Genomic DNA, 19480 nt, shown 5'->3' with positions numbered 1-19480 from the left:
CGTTTCTCAATTATTTAAGAAGTAAATAAATAAATGACTTGTAATCTTCTCTTTAGAGAAAAATGTAGTAAGTATAACTTCCTTAGAGTAATATGATTAAGGCTTAGGGATAAAAAAGGTTTTATCAATTCACTTTAAATATAACAGATCTGAGGGCTATAGCCAGGAAAAACAAGGTATTCAACTAAGCTTCATGGGCAAATATTGTAGAAATTCATTACCTGAAAGCTCAATGATTTCATATATATAGCAGAACAAATATAAACACAAGTGAAGAATTGGTATTTAGCTTATTATGTGAGGCAAATTGGTTTTTTAAAAAAATTGAATCTCATTGACTGTGTCATCAAATCTGAAGAGGAATAAGGCTTTGTTTAATCCCTCCCCCATACTTTTGTCTCCTCCCATGCAAATAAGCTATTTTGACAGTCAGCCAAAGTATAAACTATGCTGACAGCTTACACAGGACAGCTGAGCATAACACTGTGACATAAAATCAAATAAAAGAAACTATTATCTTAAGAGATGTGAATTGTCACCAACTGGTTCAACTAAAACAGTCTGGAGAAAGGACAGAATTATGCTCATGACATAATTATGTGCACTGACAACAGCAGACCATTAATTAACGTACCTAATACATTCTACAAGAAGAGCCAGAGAAGTTGGTCAGAAGTACTGTAAGTGGATAGTTACAAAAGTCTCTCTAATGTAGTTCCAGAAGAACCTCTATTGAACATTTACTGACCCATGATACTATATAAACTTGAAAAGAGTAACATTTCTTTCAAAATACTGAAATAATTCAGAGCAGTCCAAATCACTGAGGTTTTATTGTTTCTATCGCTTACCAATTAATGTGTGGAAACCGTCACAACGTTCTAACTATTCTATTAGCCTTAAAAGAAAAAAAAAAAAAAACAAAATTTAATGATGGTTTTTTATTTTGGCAAAGAGGAGACAAATGAGGAATACAGAATAATGATGACCAGAACCAGCATACACTGGTTATTATTCATCTGGAATAATGAAAATACAGTAAGTTCCTATTAGACACTGTACTAATAATCACATATATTACCTTGCTTTTTAATCCTAGCAACACCATCAAGGTACTATTATCTTGGTATTATATACCAAAGTACTGTTAGTACTACAATTATCTTCATTTTATAGTCTGGAATATGAGATCAGACTAGAATAAGACTATAAAGCTAGTAAAAGGAAAAGGCTGGTACTGAACTCAGGTTTACATGGTTCCAGAATCCAGGCCCTGAGCCATACGGTATTACTGCACCCCAGGTATTTTTACTGTCAAAATGAGTTAGCATAGAAGAAATACATATATTCCAGTAGATGAAGTGGGATCCCATTTTAACAGCTCATTGGAATATGGATTCAGATAGTTCACAAGCTGTGTCACATCTCTTGTAATACTTCAATTTCATATAATACCCAGGGATAATTATCTCTTTGGAAGATAGTAAGACTAACAAACAACTAACTCAGACTCAAAGTTCACAAAATGTCTAAACGTACATTTCTCCATACTGCTTCCTATAAGATTCTTTAGCGGTAAATTTTCACTGATATACAGTTCATCAGAATCATCACCAGACAGGATATCAGTTTCATTTGAATTTACAACTAAAGACTCTTAACTGGCAAAAAACTATACATGGTGTTTCCTTTTATAGATGACACTAAATTTTGTTTTTAGATGAATGAAAGTGGCCTCCAATCTAATTTTCTATGAAGATGAATTGTTCCATTTGGCAAGACAACAAGCTTTTCTCTCATAGGATATTTGGCTAATAAAGAAGACTTTTCATAATCTATAATAAAGTCTTCTAACAATATTATTGTTAGAGCACAAACTAAAAAAAAATATGAATGAACTTTACTAAGCTCAAGTTATGTTGAGAATCTATATGCTGTTGTAAGTAACCAAGGAACATTGTAAGGTAGGGCTCTCATGTATCAGTAGAGAAGTCATGGGTTGAATCCCAGGTTACAATTTAGCACCTTTAGCTAAATAAAGACTAAAGAGATTTTAAACTAAAACTTACTGCAGATTTTTAGCTCTATTTGCACATACTCGGTAAGCAGAAAGTAAGACTCAAGTTGAACCTATCTGAGCTTAACATTTTTATTTCTTTTAAAGTTAAATGTGCTACTTTAATATTTATCCTTCCATAATATATTTATAAATTTATGGGATGAAATGATGACAAACTTTTGAAAAAGATTTAGTAATCAAATTAGTCTCATTTCAGTTACTGGATTAAAAAATAATTTAAAAATTCATTGTACACTTTTTTGACAAAGAGAAAACTGGAACCTCCCCTAAGTGGAATCATCACCTCCAGAAAAAGACACAATTTCAAGGTCTTATTCACACAGTTATTTTTACGTAATTCTGGAAGGTTCTAAGTGGGGTGAGTTAGTCCATTGGCCCAAAATAAAGTTAGTGGGACTTACTACTAAATGTTCAAAAGTATATGCTTTCAAAAATGATGTGCCAAAGACTCTCCAAGAGAGTTCTAGTAAGCTAGTAAATGAGGTATGAGAATTGTATCCAAATTGGACAGGTAATCTTTTCATGGCATCTGCTTTATCTGAGATGCTAACTCTAATTTGCTTTGATAACAGAATTTGGCTCTCTTCAGTTTTCTCATCCCATTCAGAAGTATGCTTCTGGAGAGGAAGAGTTAAAATTGAAGAGTGAAATCCAGTGGGCCTTTATCTCCTAGTTCTTGTCCACTTACTCAAAATTTCAGATGAAGCCAGGAAGAATGTTCAGCACTACTCTGGTGATCTGACTGCCTATGATAAGCCCGTTTTTTCCCAGATCAGTTGTAATTCTCCTCCGGAAGTAAAGGGAAAGACCACATCAGCTGAAGGTAGTTATCTTCCAATTGCTATTAAGGCAGTATTTGAAGCTAATTATAAACATCTGTAATTTCTGAAAGAAAAGAAATACACAACAAAAGAAAACAGCCTCCCTTCTACAACTTATATAGTGGCATCTATGATATCTTTGTAAGAGATGTAAGAGAGTCAAAGAAAACACAGATAAAATTTTTAAATGTCTGAAATGGTTGAGAAATACTACCCCCACGGGACAACCCAGCTGTCAATATCTGTACACAATGAAACCCACAAAGATTATACATACATGCACATACACAAATGAATTTTAAGAGGAGAAGATTTATTTAAGGGGTAAATTTTTTTTTTTAAAGGCAGAGTCAAAAGGTAAAAATATGTTCAATCAAAAAGAAAAAGCTTCTACATCAACTATAAAAACATAGAAAGGTCCTGCTGGTGATAACGTATTCCAGAAGTAAAGACCAGGTTTCCCACATTGGGGACCGAATGGGTCACATTTTTAATCTTTAGAAGTTAACAGTAATTCTATTTATAAAAATTTACAATAAAATAAAAAATATATAACATAAATTTATATATTTGAATCATAATTACATGAATAAAAATTTAAAAATGAAATACACTGTAATAAATGGTGGGGAGACAGGGTAAATTTTTTCCTTTCTATTCCTATTTTTCTTTACTGAGCATATATTACTTTAACAATGTAGAAAATAATCTACTTTAAGTTTTTAAAAATTTCACATCTTTTGTAAAATACTAAAACTGTAGATTGAGAATCAATGTTAGTCCAGTGATTCGCAAGAGAGATTTACCTTTTTCCATGGAGTGCGAGTCTCTAAATTTTTTAATTCAAAGAAACTCCAAGTTTTATTGAATACATTCAAAAAACCTTTGTAGACATAATAGAGTTAACAAACTATTCACAAATAATAATTTACAGTATAAAAACATAGCATTCCCAATTAAGAATTATATATACTATCCTGATTATCTGTTTATAAAAACACAATGACTATATTTTGAATGCTCAAATAATTAAGGATCCCTAAGAAATAGCATAATGCAAATTTAGTAGATATCTTTGTTACCATTTCACTGTGTAGGATATGTATATGCAATAAAGATGGTTACATTAAAAACCAATTTTACAAAATTATTAAATGTTTATTTTAAAGCTGATATTTGGAGGTACACTATTCCTATACACATATTGGTTGATATGAAATAATTGTTAAATAAATTTATCATACTGATTGAGAGATAATTACAGACATGAAAATGGGTCTACCACATTAAAACAAACCAAGCCATAAACTCCTACATATGACCATCATAAATTATTCTAATTAGCTCCCTAACACGGTTTGTGTTATTTGAAATCATGTGTTTCATTCTTCTTTGATTCAGGCCTTTCTGTAAGGTTTTGTATAGTATGGCTTGTACTCACTGCACTTCATAAATCTGAATATTCATCTACTGAAATTAAAGATTACATTAACAATCTAAACATTTTTAATTGATCTCCATTTATTTCAAAGGTGTAGGGATAGGATAATAAATAAAACTGACATTCTTTTTACATATCCATCATAATTATTATTTGACTTAAATGAATAATTTGTGTATCTTATTTAGACCCTATAGGACCTTTAATATTTTGGACTACTACAATAAATTACAAATATGCAAGGAAACCTATAAAAGAAAAAACTGTAGCTTGAAGATACAGTAGAAAAGTACTCAGTAACAGTTGGATTGTTGTTTCTGGTCCTCCTCCCATCACTATAGGAAAAGTATAATGCAAAATTTCACCATGGGATTTAAATCAGACAAACTACTATAGTAGCTGTCACAGCAGTCATTATTCTATAGTGTATATGACCCTGGGACGTAAAATACAGCAGCACATACTTCATGTTGAACTTTGATGTCCTACTTCACAGATCTAAAATGGCTCCATCTGTTAATTTTCATAACATGACCTTAAAGTCAACACTCAACACTGCATCAATGATACGTGTTTTGAATAATTTCAAAAGGTAAAATTTATAAAATTCTGATTATTTTAAAAGCAGAAGCAAATTGAAATTTATTCCAACTTCCTTTTCAATAAGGAATATCGAAAGTCAGTAATATTACTCTGGATTTACTTTGTTATATCTATACCAATGTGAGCATCAATTAATTTCATTTATAGGCTCTTATAAACAGATTATTTATCCATGGTGATAGGTGTTCACAATTTTAGGATTTTTATAAACTCTTCTTCCTGCCAGTTTTCACTATGTTATTCAAGTGTCAAGTAGACATAAAGGAAAACAGAGAATGAGTGATTATTCCCTTAGAAAAGAAGAGAGAAGAACACTCCATCCCTTTATTCCTTTTTCTATACATAGGCAATGACCACATAGAAATTTGGAATATAAATAAAGTTAAAGGATATGGAAAGGTGTGGTATTACATAGTCAATCTTTCAAACTCAGCTTTCTCACAAGACTTTATTAGATGGATACTCCCATTTTTAAAGTTCTAATTAATTACAGAGCCACTAATAAACAAACAAAAGAACTGTTCATCTCATTTAAAATCCCAAAATTGAACTAATTTTCTATATATTTGATGAGGAATAAGAAGATATTTTTGTCCAAGTCCTATATCTCCATCAAGAAAACACAGAGCAATCCGCAGGCTTAAATTTTTCTCAAATAAAATTAACATAATAAATACATTTTTTAAACTGAAAAAATAATTAATACCTGTCAGCAGAGAAGCTTGAAAAGATTATTTCACTGGGGCAGGAAAACAGAAACAGAAAGAACAAGGCCAATTACACTGTTAAGAGAATGTATGCCACTTCTAAGGGCTAAAAACTTAAGGATGAATCCCTAAGGTCACATGAACAAAGTTTACTAGTTACTAGAATATTATTTTAAATCTTTTTGCTGTTTAAGAGATTTTAAATAAATGTAATTCTACCTCCAATTTTCTTTTCATTAAAATGGTAAGGCACTGCTAAAATATCCAGAACTTTTCCCAGATAAATTCATAAGGACCTTTGTGAAATCTGTCCCGTAGAATTAAGTGTCACAGACCAACCACAGGGAACTCAGTAAATTTCTTGCAAACAAGCAGTTAGCATTTTCTCCTTTAGAAAGGCCGCATGCTTAGCATAGTTGGAATCAAGAAGTCAATGAAGAAATTACCAAACCCTTCCTCTCTCAGGCATACACAATACATAACAACAGACTATGTTCTTTCCAGCTTCCAGTAGAAGCAGCAGACTTTGTTTGATTTTGACCAAGGGTGAGAGAACAGTGGATGCAAGACAAAGACAAATTGTCTCTGATACCAGTAGTGACTATTTTAATGGTCACTGTTTTAATTTATTTACTTACTCCAAAAAGATAAGAATACTATATTTTGATGAAAACAGTAATTAAATTCTTTGACATTCACATATTTCTTAGTCCTAGCATACACAACCTGGATTTCTACTTAATTTGAATCAATGCTAGGCAGGTAGAAATTTCAAGAGCAAAATTTTTTAGCTTCTTTTTTTGTAAGCTCAATACTAAAAATCTGAAATAGTCATTTTCTAAGAAATAGAGAATAATGATTTATAGAGATAAAATCTTGATAAACCTAAGAATTAGAAGAGATTCAAGTCATTGGCTGAATAAATTAAACCAAAAGCTGAACAATTAAGGCAATTATCTACTACAGTCTAATATAAGCTCATTATAAGCAAAATGCTTAACATAAATTAAGGTAAATGCTCCTTTGTTGATCCAAATGCAGAGCAGTCATAAGGGATTAAACATCATACTATTAACAGTCATTAACTTTTTCGAGTTTTTTTTTTTTTTAAGTACATCTGATATACTAGAAAAATAGAACAAAAAGTTTCATCTAAGTTTGAAATAAAAAAAGCCTTCAGTATACAAAACATAGAACAGATTTGCTTATACATCTTTCAGGAACATAGATAACATTTTCCCAATATTATCTAGAAGAAATACATATAATTATGCTTACTATAAAAATTCTTCTGTCCTGAATTAATTCATAACATTTTATAATAAGGATATAGCACATGGATATGTAAGCTAATAAGTAAATATAATGATTGTAAAACCAACTTTGTTCACTGTTTCACAAAACGTGTACATAATAAAATGAAATAAAAGAACCAAAGAACATTTTTCTTCATTCTCAGACTATATATTATTTCATTATCTAACCTCTATGACAAATCATGAATGTTTCTTATAATAGTAGTTCAACCTATATGATTTTGGAATAGAACAACAAATTCATATTGCTTCAAGTTATATAAGTTTATTATTATTAAAAGAAATTTGACAAAAGATGCTTTTAAAATGCTAAATAAATATAAAATATTGACTGGCTATTACTATTCTTTCTCTTTTTTTTTTTATTACTCAATTACATTGTATTACAGCCCAGAAAATTTACAGAGAACATTAAAAACAGCATTTTGCTAACAAATAAACAGATAATTTAAAATGAAACTAGTGAACATTAAAAAAAAAATTGCCTAACTTTAAATCTTAAAGACAAACTGTTATTACAAAGCTATAAAACACATAAAGCAAATGCTATAGTATATGGTATGCCCTACTTTGGCTATAAAATACATTTTTCCGTGCTTAAATAATGCATAAAGTTTTGCTTTTGAAAGTATATAGAAAAACATTTAAAAGGAAAAAGTACTTTTAACTCCATATGGGCATTATGGTAGTAGTCATACAAAACATGTTAATGAAACATTCCAAATAAAATGGCAAAGAACATATGAATTTGAACATTTCAGATCTGACTAATCATCGTCATCATCATTATCATCATCACTACTTCTACTGTGAGTCATAATCCACTCCCTGTAGACCTGAATTTTCTGTAAGCATGGTAAAGAAAAAAAGAAGCACAAATGTTAGTTAAGTATGGCAAATTGCTTGGAAAACATGTAAAATTATGAAATGTTCAAGAAGTCAATAATTTTGAAGAAGACTTCAGTTCTAAGTGAGGCAGTAATTATGGATATAATATTTCATAACCTGATAGGCTAGTTAACTAAACTCCACTGGTTGGTACACTTAATGTATAGAACAGCTTGATGATACCAGTAAATTATTCTGTGACTATGTTAGAATTATTCTATTTCTCTAGTAGGCAGCTTTAATGGACTACTAGGAAGCACTATAATTATGTGCCACTTTCTAGATAGAAAGGTACACAATAAAAGAGTGTATCTCATATTTAATTATCATATATAGGCATATATAATTTAGTGAACACAGAGCACCCTTTTTAGAAAATTAGAAAACAAAAGGACAAACATTTGAAAGTATTAAATATTTTCTAAGGGCATTATTATGAAATCAGATTAAATCTAGGCAGATGAGATTTGAAATACTGCTTATATGTCATCTACTTCTTTGCCACAGCACTGGTATTTGTATATTTTAAAGTGTTTGCTAATAGTAAAGTTTTGATTCAAAAAAAGCACCATTACCACTAAAGCAACAACCCACTTCTTACACCTGTAAGAGAATAATGCCAAACACAAACATCCTAAGGCATCTGGTGAATTCCCATAGGTATTCCGACTAATACTGTGTTTAATACTCCTGCTGAAAAATAAGTAATGGCTGACAAGGATTGTGAGATTTTAGTCATTTAAACAGCTCTTTTAGCAATTAATTCTACAACTGGCCTAATGAAAATAACAGGCATGTTTAAAAATACAGTCAATAGTCATGATCTTAAATCCCAAACTTTAGAGCTTTAGAAAACAATCAATGGAAAAAAGTGTAGAACAAATTTACTTGTTACTGAAATCAAGTTATCAGCTGTGAAAAACTTTTGGTATGTCATGGCTTTCTTATCATCTGTTCTCTAATAATGCGGATGTATGTCTAAACTCTCCTCACTACTCATCCTTACTTCCTACTAAGTTTATAAAATCGTTTCTCAAGAAATATTTTTAGTTTTGTGAAAGGTGATTAGATAACTATTCAGTTTATTAAAATGAATTAGTAATATGTTAACTGTGTTCTAATAAGGGAAGGCAGGTGCTGAGTAGATATGTATGTTTCAATTGTATAACTATAGGTGACTTCTGCAACATTTCCAAAGAATGATATACTGTCATTGTAGAGTTTGTCAACCTGCCATTTAGAAGACAGTCTCTCAGTAGATTGCCAGTTCTATCCCAATATGCAATTATACTGATGCTTTAAAAACATTTTAAACACAATGTAAAACCACTTAACTAAATATCACACATTAACACAATACTTATAGTTTATGGAAGTACATTTAATGCAAAATTATATACTGTGAACATAAAGATATCAAGTACTATGAATACTTTCAAGTCTGTATGAGTATTTCAAGTCTGTACTATGAGTATTTTCAAGTCTGTACAATTTATTATTACTATGAATATTTTCAAGACACCTTGTTTTCAATTAAATGATTTAATTTAGTATTTCACATCTAAACCACAGAAACGACTTTAAATTGGTATATTCTATTGTGTATGTTATCTACAGCATAATCCAGATTTTAAAAAGTCCAACTTTCAAAGCATAAGTTATATAAACAGATAAAATATTCTATCTTCAAACTGACTATTGCTCTAAAAGCTAATTTTCCTTACTAAAAGATGTTGGTTTTCATGTAAATTGCTTATCAATTCCACAGGGTTTTAAATAGACCACACAGCATAAAGCGGGAAGAGGGTCATGGCCATTTGAGCATCTTCAAAAGAAAAGCAGGAGAACCCAAGAATTCACAATAGCAGTGGTCATGATTTTTTTCCTTATCCATGCCTAACTGGACATGAGGATTACATCTGGAATAAAAGCTGTTAGTGGTTTGAAGGAAGCACCCTAAATAGAAATGGTCTAACTGGGTAAATAAGTACCATCAACTGTGAGGGTACATAAGACACAATGGCTTTCAACAAATCTAGCAAATCCAGTACAGAACTAAGAGTATCCTATAAAAAGATCAGATGTGCTAAAAATCCTATACAAAAAGTTACCAATATAAAAGCTTTTCTTTGCATTCAAAATACAGAAACAGCTGTACGTAGTTTGTAAATTTTAAGACTAAAATCTACTGTTGGCTTTCACTTGCAAAGTCATGCATTAACTCTTTTCATATCAAACTTTTTGATGCCTGTAAAAAAGAAAAAAAAAATCTTACAGTAAATAAATGTACATTTAAAACCTAAGTAAATGTAAGAAACTTTAAATGGAATTAAGCAAAACATATAAAAGCCCAAATAATCTAATATATATTTAAAGCATTATATAGCTACTTTAAAAAAAAGCTGACTTGACTATATTAATCTTAATTCATAAGATATTTCTTCACCCACCTGTAACATTTGATTTCCAGTACCATCCCTCAACCTGTAAGGTCTGATAACTCCATCTTCATTAAAGAACCTAGGGGGTCGCAGACTCTCCACTTCATCAGAAGTCTCTGTAGCTCTAGAGGGAAAACATATAACTTGATTTTAAAAACTACTCAAAAACTCCTAAGTATACTTTAAAATGAAACTACTAAAAAAAAGATCTTCTTTTGGATAAAATGAGACTATTACATCACTTTTTTAAATTCTGTCTTTTGACACAAATAATAATAAGTTCTCTAGACAAATGTAGAACTGTAAAGAAGTGTGATTATAGATTCTCTTGGATTTTCTTTGTAGACAATAATCAGAGAATCAGCGTATGAGTACTGCTTTTTCTTTTCTGGTTTAAGACTTTCAATTTCTTTTGCTTTTCCTATTTCCTACTATATTGCATTATTAGCTCCTCCAGCACAATGCGAAATACATGAGGGGATTGCAAGCATCCTTGTCTCATTCTCAACTTTAAAGGTAAATGTAATGTATCCATATGTACAGACACATACATATGGATCAATCTCCAATTAAAAGCAGAAATTGGCAGAATGGATAAAAAAATGTGATCCAACTATATGCTGTCCAAAAGAGGCTCATTTTAGAGTCAAAGACACAGATAAGTTGAAAGTAAAAGGATGGAAAAAGATATACCATGTAAATAATAACCAAAAGAGAGCTGGAATGGCTATACAAAAATCAGAAAAAAATTAGACTTTAAAAAAAAAAATTCCTATTGGACACAAAGAAGGACATTTAATTTTTTTTAATGAATTTTTATTGGGGTATAGTTGATTTACAATGTTGTTTTAGTTTCAGGTGTACAGCAAAGTCAATCAGTTATACATATACATATATCCACTCTTTTTTAGATTCCTTTCCCATACAGGCCATTACAGAGTATTGAGTAGAGTTCCCTGTGCTATACATTAGGTCCTTATTATTATCTATTTTATATATAATAGTGTATATACATTAATCCAAATTTCCCAATTTATCCCTCCCCCACGTTGCCCCTGGGCAACCGTAAGTTTGATTTCTACATCTGTAACTCTATTTCTGTTTTGTAGCTAAGTTCATTTGTACCATTTTTTTAGATTCCACATATAAGCACTATCATATTTGTCGTTGTCTGACTTACTTCACTCAGTATGACAACCTCTAGGTCCACCCATGTTGCTGCAAATGGCATTATTTCTTCTATGGCTAAGTGATATTCCTTTGTATATATGTACCACATCTTCTTTATCCATTCATCTGTTGATGGACATTTAGATTGCTTCCATGTCCTGGCTATTGTAAATAGTGCTGCAATGAACACTGGGGTGCATGTATCTTTTCAAATTATGGTTTTCTCCAGATAAATGCCCAGGAGTGGGATTGCTAGATCATATGGTAGCTCTATTTTTAGTTTTTTTAAGGAACCTCCATGCTGTTCTCCATAGTGGCTATACTAATTTACATTCCCACCAACAGTGTTGGAGGGTTCCCTTTTCTCCACACCCTCTCTGGCATTTACTGTTTGTAGACTTTTTAATGATGGCCATTCTGACCAGTGTAAGGTGATACCTCACTGTAGTTTTTTGATTTGTATTTCTCTAATAATTAGTGATGCTGAGAATCTTTTCATGTGTTTTTTAGCCATCTGTATGTCTTCTTTGGAGAAATGTCTATTTAGGTCTTCTGCCCATTTTTTGATTGCATTGTTTTTTTGATACTGAGCTGCATGAGCTGTTTGTATATTTTGAAAATTAATCCCTTGTCGGTTGCTTCATTTGCAAATATTTTCTCCCATTCTGAGGGTTGTCTTTTTGTTTATCGTTTCTTTTGCTGTGCAAAAGCTTTTAAGTTTAATTATTTGTTTATTTTTGTTTTTATTTTTATTTTCATTACTCTAGGAGGTGGATCGAAAAAGATCTTGCTGAGATTTATGTCAAAGAGTGTTCTGCCTATGTTTTCCTCTTAGAGTTTTATAGTATCTGGCCTTACATTTAGGTCTTTAATCCATTTTGAGTTTACTTTTGTGTATGGTGTTAGGGAGTGTTCTAATTTCATTAGTTTACCTGTAGCTGTCCAGTTTTCCCAGCACCACTTATTGAAGAGACTGTCTTTTCTCCATTGTATATTCTTGCCTCCTTTGTCATAGACTGGGTGACCATAGGTGCATGGGTTTATCTCTGGACTTTCTATACTGTTGCATTGATCTATATTTCTGTTTTTGTGCCAGTACCATACCGTTTTGATTACCGTAGCTTTGTGGTATAGACTTAACTCAGGGAGCCTGATTGCTCCAGCTCCTTTTTTCTTTCTCAGGATTGCTTTGGCTACTTGTGGTCTTTTGTGTTCCCATACAAATTGTAAAATATTTTGTTCTAATTCTGTGCAAAATGCCATTAGTGATTTTAGAGGGATTGCACTGAATCTGTAGATTGCCTTGGGTAGTATAGTCATTTTGACAATATTGATTCTTCCAGTCCAAGAACATGGTATATCTTTCCATCTGTTTGTGTCATCTTTGATTTCTTTCATCGGTGTCATGTAGTTTTCAGAGTACAGGTCGTTTGCCTCCTTAGGTAGGTTTATTCCTAGGTATTTTATTCTTTTTGATGCATTGGCAAATGGGATTGTTTCCTTGATTTCTCTTTCTGATCTTTCATTGTTAGTGTATAGGAATGCAAGAGATTTCTGTGTATTAACTTTGTATCCTGCAACTTTAACCAATTCACTGATGAGCTCTAGTAGTTTTCTGATAGTAGCTTTCGGATTTTCTATGTATAGTATCATGTCATCTGCAAACAGTGACAGTTTTACTTCTTCTTTTCCAATTTGATTTCCTTTTATTTCCTTTTCTTGTCTGATTGTCATGGTTAATTCCTTATGATTTATTGACTTTTGAGCTTCTCTGATGACTATGACTCAATAATTATATTTGTGAAACTAAAGTTACAGGTAGAAAAAACTGTACCCTTTTTTCCAACCTTAACTCTAAACTAAAACTGGAAACACCCCATTATGGCCATAGTATGAAATACTGACTTAAAAGGAGCAACTAATTTAATGACAATACTTATTCCAATAGAGCAGAAAGCCAGAGAAAGTACAAAAGAAAAAAGGTCAGGGAGATATCCACCCACCAATTTTCTAAGTTAGGTTTCTAAGTTAAATTCATTAGTATGAATTTAATCAATTGTTTTATGTGTTACAAACTTCTATAATAGAGGTAACAAAAACACAACTACTAAATTTTAGTCTTATGCTAAATTTAATTTGGAGGAAAAGAGAACATGTTTAAAATTATTTGCACAAGTGAAGAGAAATAGAGGGAAAGGATGTAATAGTTTCATAACAAAATAAGACCATAAAGGAAGGGGTGAACACAAGCTGAGTTTGAACCGGGAATCTAAAATGCCATTCTTTATTTCTCAAAAAAGGAGACAGAATATTATATTTGCTAATTTTATAACTGATGTATAGCATTACATTATTGTAATGTATTTCAATCAAGGTAAGTGAAAAGCTTAACTTGCCAAACCTTCCCTGCCAAGGCTGCTGGGAATGAATGACAAATAAAGTAGAACTCTACAAAGCTGAAATGATGCAATACCAACAATTTAAGAAGTATCAAAAGCAATTAGGAAGATCATATGCAACTTGCCATTATTGCAGGGTCATAATTAAGTGCCTCAAGCCAAAGAGATTTATCTCATTTCTCTTGGTTTAAGCATTTTACTCATATTTTACATCAAAGAGAATTTACCTTTTTATTCCCTGAAATGTACTGCTAGCCATGTCTATGATGCCTCCAGTTGGCCTTGTCACTGCTCCAACTAAACCTTTCCCAACACCTTTAAAGAAACCAGCCGCTCCTTCTTTTTGAGCTCCTGGAAAGAAAAAAGACAGAGTTTTAGACAACTGGATTAGGAACAGAAATGGAATCAATTTATGAAAGCCTTGGTAATATATATCACCCAAAGGAATCACTATACTTGCCTTTGATCGGTTTTGTAACAATTCCTGTTATGCCACTTACAAAACCCTAGAGGAAAAGCACAATTGAAAATTTACAATACTTTGACATGATACCTTGAAGAACCAAGTCTGGCTTACAAAAGAAATGCAGAGATCTGCTTTCTAGATACCATAAGAATTAACATATTTCCTAAGTATTTTATTTAAACAGAATATTTCTGGAGGCTACTGACATATTTTTTATTATGTCACAACCCACTGCTCCACCAACCTCCAAATAATATTTGAGTGAATGAAAGTTTTATGTCTATTTCCTTACTCACAGATCGTGGCTTTAAAAGATATTCCTAAAATGTTCACAACCATGGGAAATTTCTTACAGAAACTAATCCTTTTCCTCCACGAGTGATGCCTTCTCTAAGACCAGCTGGTTGCTTGTTCATGGCTTCTCTTCTCTTCTGTTGGTAGTCTTCATCCATAGTCATAGCTGCTACCCCTTTAGCCATAGCACTGGTGATTTTGGAGGCAGCACCAGCTAATCCACCTAGCAAAATTGTAATACCTTTAGTAAAACAAAACATATCATTACTTTCTAGCATAATCATTCTTGGTAGGCATTCTGTTTCTTACCAACAGCTCCACCAACTAGTGCTTTCAGTCCCAGTGCCATTCCTTCCACAAACTCTTCAGGACCCTGGATGGCTCCCTAAAGGGTCAAAAAAGAATAATAATAAAGTTATGCTTACTTTTAAAAAAAAATTAATTAATTAATTAATTAATCTTTGGCTGCGTTGGGTCTTCGTTTCTGTGCGAGGGCTTTCTCCAGTTGCGGCGAGCGGGGGCCACTCTTCATTGCAGTGCGCGGGCCTCTCACTATCGCGGCCTCTCTTGTTGCGGAGCATAGGCTCCAGATGCGCAGGCTCAGTAGTTGTGGCTCACGGGCCCAGTTGCTCTGTGGCACGTGGGATCTTCCCAGACCAGGGCTTGAACCCGTGTCCTCTGCACTGGCAGGCGGATTCTCAACCACTGCGCCACCAGGGAAGCCCTATGCTTACTTTTAAAGGTAAATTTTTTTTTTGGTATATACAAGGAAAGTAGTAGTGACAAAAAGAATAAAGATGTCCCAGAGAAAGTGACATCAGAAGAAAACTTCACATTAACATAATTCTCAGATATTTCATGACATTCAAAGTACAAAGGATAAAATGTTGGAAGTTGATCCAAACTTAGAAAGGAATATGACTATTCACCAAAGTGTACAAAAGATGCTTACTCGGATTATAAGTTATATGATGAGAAGGTAACAAACTACTCTATATACTTTTTAAAAAAAGAAATAAAAACACTTTAATTCTTAATATTTCTAATATTTTAGATTACAGTGTACAAAGTAAATACTAGTTTTACTTTATTTTTCATTATCTTCTATGTTTAAAAGTGAAAGTAGGAGAGTTTTGAATGTTTTGACAGAAATTTTTAAGGGACAGAGAACAATCATAATTTTTGCCATTGATTATTAAGATTGTTTCACACAGTGTCAGCTTGCATGGTTATTTTTACTGTCCCACACCACTGTGCAAAGCAAGACTGTGTGTCCATGGGAATCTTCCTTCTACTATAGTACAAATTTTATCCACCTTTAATATTCCAACAGAACACTTAAAATTTGGTATTTCTTAGTAAAGTCTTAAGTTTAAATTCTGAAGGAAAAGGTAAATATTTCTCCCAAGACTTCTCAAAAACCTCTTACCATTGTTTGCTTCAAAATAATGTCCTTTTGTTGTGTTTCCAAAAATCCATTCACAACTACAACTCAAGTTAACAACTGGGGTGATTATTATTATTATCATTTTTAATTGAAGTATAGTGGATTTACAATGTTTTAGTTACCGGTGTATAGCAAAGTGATTCAGTTATACATATATATACACAAGTGTGTGTATAGGTATGTATATATATACTTTTCATATTCTTTTCCATTATGGTTTATTACAGGATATTGAATATAGTTCCCTGTGCTATACAGTAGGGACCTTGTTGTTTATCTATTTTATATATGGTAATTTGTGTCTGCTAATGGGATGCACTATTTATTCAAAAGTATTAGTGTGATATATTGCACAACACAAGATTAACTATTTTACCTGGTAAGGCTCATAAAAAAATGCTTCTACACCTTCAGAAAATTCTCTAATCAAGCCAAAGGGATTTCCCAAAACATCAAGTCCAAGAATGAGTACATACATCTGCTTAATGGCCTAAAAATGAAATATAAACATTAGTCAAATCAGATTATCAGACTTAATATTTTTTTCCTTATATTCAGTACACACATCCAGTTTTTTTTCAGGCTAACACCCTCACCACTAATTTCAACCTAAACCCTATCACCTTATTCATCAGTAGTCTTAGTTTTAAAGAGCAATTTGGTGTTAGAGTATGAGAAATAATATGACCTATTTACATAAAGTTTTAGAATATTCAAAATACTTTTACAACTATGTTTGACAGTTATTATTACTGCCACCATTTTACAGACTAGAGAAACATACAGGTCAAATGATGCCCAGAGCTATGGTGGGTAAACAGCAAAACTGGGATCCAAACCCAGACCTCTTAAGTCACGCTCAGTGATCTGTCCACCATACAACAGCTATCTCAATGCTCTATAAACTATACCACAAAATACAGGAGTCTTCAGAGGTGGACAAAAATCCACTAAAATAATATATCTACCTAACTAAACAACTTAATTACACTAAAAATACCCTGTGTTTATCAGTTACTTACTGATAAATAGTTTCCCTTGACCTATTTTTTTAAGTAAGTGAGGTGAATTACTTAGCTAATTATTATTTAAAGATTTACATCTAGTCCACACTGATCCAGGAAAGATTTCTGTCAAAGGCTACAAGTAGAAAGGCAAAAAACTGAAATGGTGGTTGGGCTCAACTCCTTTCTACAATCCTGAGGGAAAAAACCATGTTTGAAAATTTTGAAACGGCTACTCCCTTCCTGGCCAAATCATTATACCTCTATAGACATATGGCTTCACCATTTTATCACTCTGTCCCTCTGTAAAATAATCTCAGACAAACCTGTTTTGAATAGTGTCTTATTACTTCAGACTGTAGTTCAGATGTTGTATGGAACTGATAGTTGAGTTCAAAAAATGCAAGCCTGAAAAAAAAAAAAACACAAAAAAATGTATAAATATATAGAGAAAAGGAGATTATGTTTTTAATATTACTGAATGGTTTTATTTTCTTTAGAATTCTTCTCCAAAAAAATTCCTTTTAGTACATTTTCCCATACCAGTCAGAAAATCCACTCCTATATACATCTCTGCATATTCTGGTCAAAGAACCCTCTTAAGAATCTGATAAAAGCTATGGATCTTATCTTCAGAAAAGCCATCAATATACACATATTTTCACATAATTCAGGCAATTTAGAGACCCCTTGGGTCTGACGCCTGGACATGAACTATATTTCTCAATTCTGCCCTATCATGGCCCACACAGGAAATGCCTGACGCACTGAGATAAATGGAAGAGGCTGCTCAAGAATGGCCAGGGTTCAGCTGCTGCAGGTCCTGCCTGATCAGCTGACAGCTGAAGAATCACCATCAGGTTATTTATAACCTATTCACAGCATATACCTGGATCCACTAATTGGGAAGTTCTATGCTAAGGATAGGACAGCAGCAAGATTAGAAATCTCATCCTATTTCTGATGTCTTCAAACTTGTGTTTTTTAATTTGACTGTTTCCTAACTTTTATCTAGATTTACAGTTATGTCTTATTAGACTCACTGATTCTTACTACTGTTCTTAATAATAGCTCTAGGTGCTATCTGCAAAGGTCATGCTCATCTAAAGTCTCCACTCAGACTCTCTCAGTCTCTTTGGTCAGATAGTCTAATAGCTTACATTATGACTCACATTAAATTTTTGACTGTAACATTTAAACTGATCCCTTCATTTCTGCTATCATGGCATTCATTTTCTTCTAGTCACATATGCTTTGAAGAGTCTTGATCCCACAGGCCTTAAAGCAACATCTTTTAAGCACCACACATCACACCTTTGGGTATACACAGTTTCTTAGGAATCCTTCCCTAGGCCAAAAAGGCCTTATATAACACACAAACTTGCATGACCTCTGTCCCTCTTTCTTAAGGAAATTACTTAATAATTATTCTGTTATTTAACAGTTAAGGGTTACCAGGCAATATGTTACTTAAATTATATTCCATTTAACAGCAAAAAACCATATTCAACCTATGATCTGCAATGTACTTTACATACTTTTTCACTTATAAAATTTTAATGTAAATATAAAATGGACTTTTCATCAATTTATACATTTGAATATTAAACATACTTAAAAACTACATCTTGTACATCTGTAAGAGTGGCACCAATACTCTTCAGCAAAAGATTTAAAGAATGAACTGCCATCAGTCCTTCAGGTTGTTCTGAATCTTTAGCTTCTTTGCCACCTGAACTCAGTGAAACACTTAAATGCAACTAAAGAGATAAAGAGAGAAATATTTAAAGCACTTTCTTCATAATGACAGTTTTAACTGTTAAAATTCAATATCATCTTAAATTCACTATACCATAAATAAGATTTCAAAGTAACCTAGATTATATCAAAATTAATAACTGGAATGTTAAAAGAATTTAAAATCTAAACAGTCCTTTAAAAAATTTAAATTCAACCATGTAATGTATGATATTTAGTTCAATCCTATTCTTTTGGTAAACCTAGGAAAATATTAATCTTCATATATTTTTTAATAACATTAACAATCTAGAAGTTGAAACTGTTGAAAATTAACTAAAATATCTCCAAAAGTGAACGTTTCAACTATTAGAATTAAGTTAGCATGGTAAAGCTAGTTAAAAAGCACTTTTGTATTATATGTATTATATATAGTGTAAGTAGTTATACAGGAATTTTCTTCAAGTATTATGTAAGTTAACTCATAGAAATTTTATGTGGGCTTCCCTGGTGGCGCAGTGGTTGAGAATCCGCCTGCCAATGCAGGGGACACGGGTTCAAGCCCTGGTCTGGGAAGATCCCACATGCCGCGGAGCAGCTGGGCCCGTGAGCCACAATTACTGAGCCTGCGCGTCTGGAGCCTGTGCTCCGCAACAAGAGAAGCCG

At 32.3% G+C, this 19480-nt stretch overlaps 1 protein-coding gene across 3 annotated transcripts in view; it reads right to left on the bottom strand.

Moving 5' to 3' along the window:
- Nucleotides 1-19480, bottom strand: part of VPS13A (vacuolar protein sorting 13 homolog A) — a 259530-nt gene that overhangs the window by 14729 nt on the left and 225321 nt on the right. The window contains exons 61-69 of one of the 3 annotated variants that reach the window (XM_036854831.1): nt 18692-18837; nt 17404-17485; nt 16450-16563; nt 14936-15011; nt 14686-14849; nt 14327-14372; nt 14094-14217; nt 10307-10421; nt 3677-7813 (exon numbers count right to left, since the gene is read on the bottom strand). In XM_036854831.1, the coding sequence (XP_036710726.1) occupies nt 7736-7813; nt 10307-10421; nt 14094-14217; nt 14327-14372; nt 14686-14849; nt 14936-15011; nt 16450-16563; nt 17404-17485; nt 18692-18837 (945 nt within the window). In that variant the 3' untranslated portion in view covers nt 3677-7735. The other 2 variants (XM_036854832.1, XM_036854830.1) reach the window with 2 other exon arrangements.

The sequence above is a fragment of the Balaenoptera musculus genome, chromosome 6, assembly GCF_009873245.2.
Source record: "Balaenoptera musculus isolate JJ_BM4_2016_0621 chromosome 6, mBalMus1.pri.v3, whole genome shotgun sequence".
Lineage (NCBI taxonomy): Eukaryota > Metazoa > Chordata > Mammalia > Artiodactyla > Balaenopteridae > Balaenoptera > Balaenoptera musculus.
Note: the sequence above shows the minus strand (reverse complement) of the source record. Positions and strands in the feature narration are given on the sequence as shown.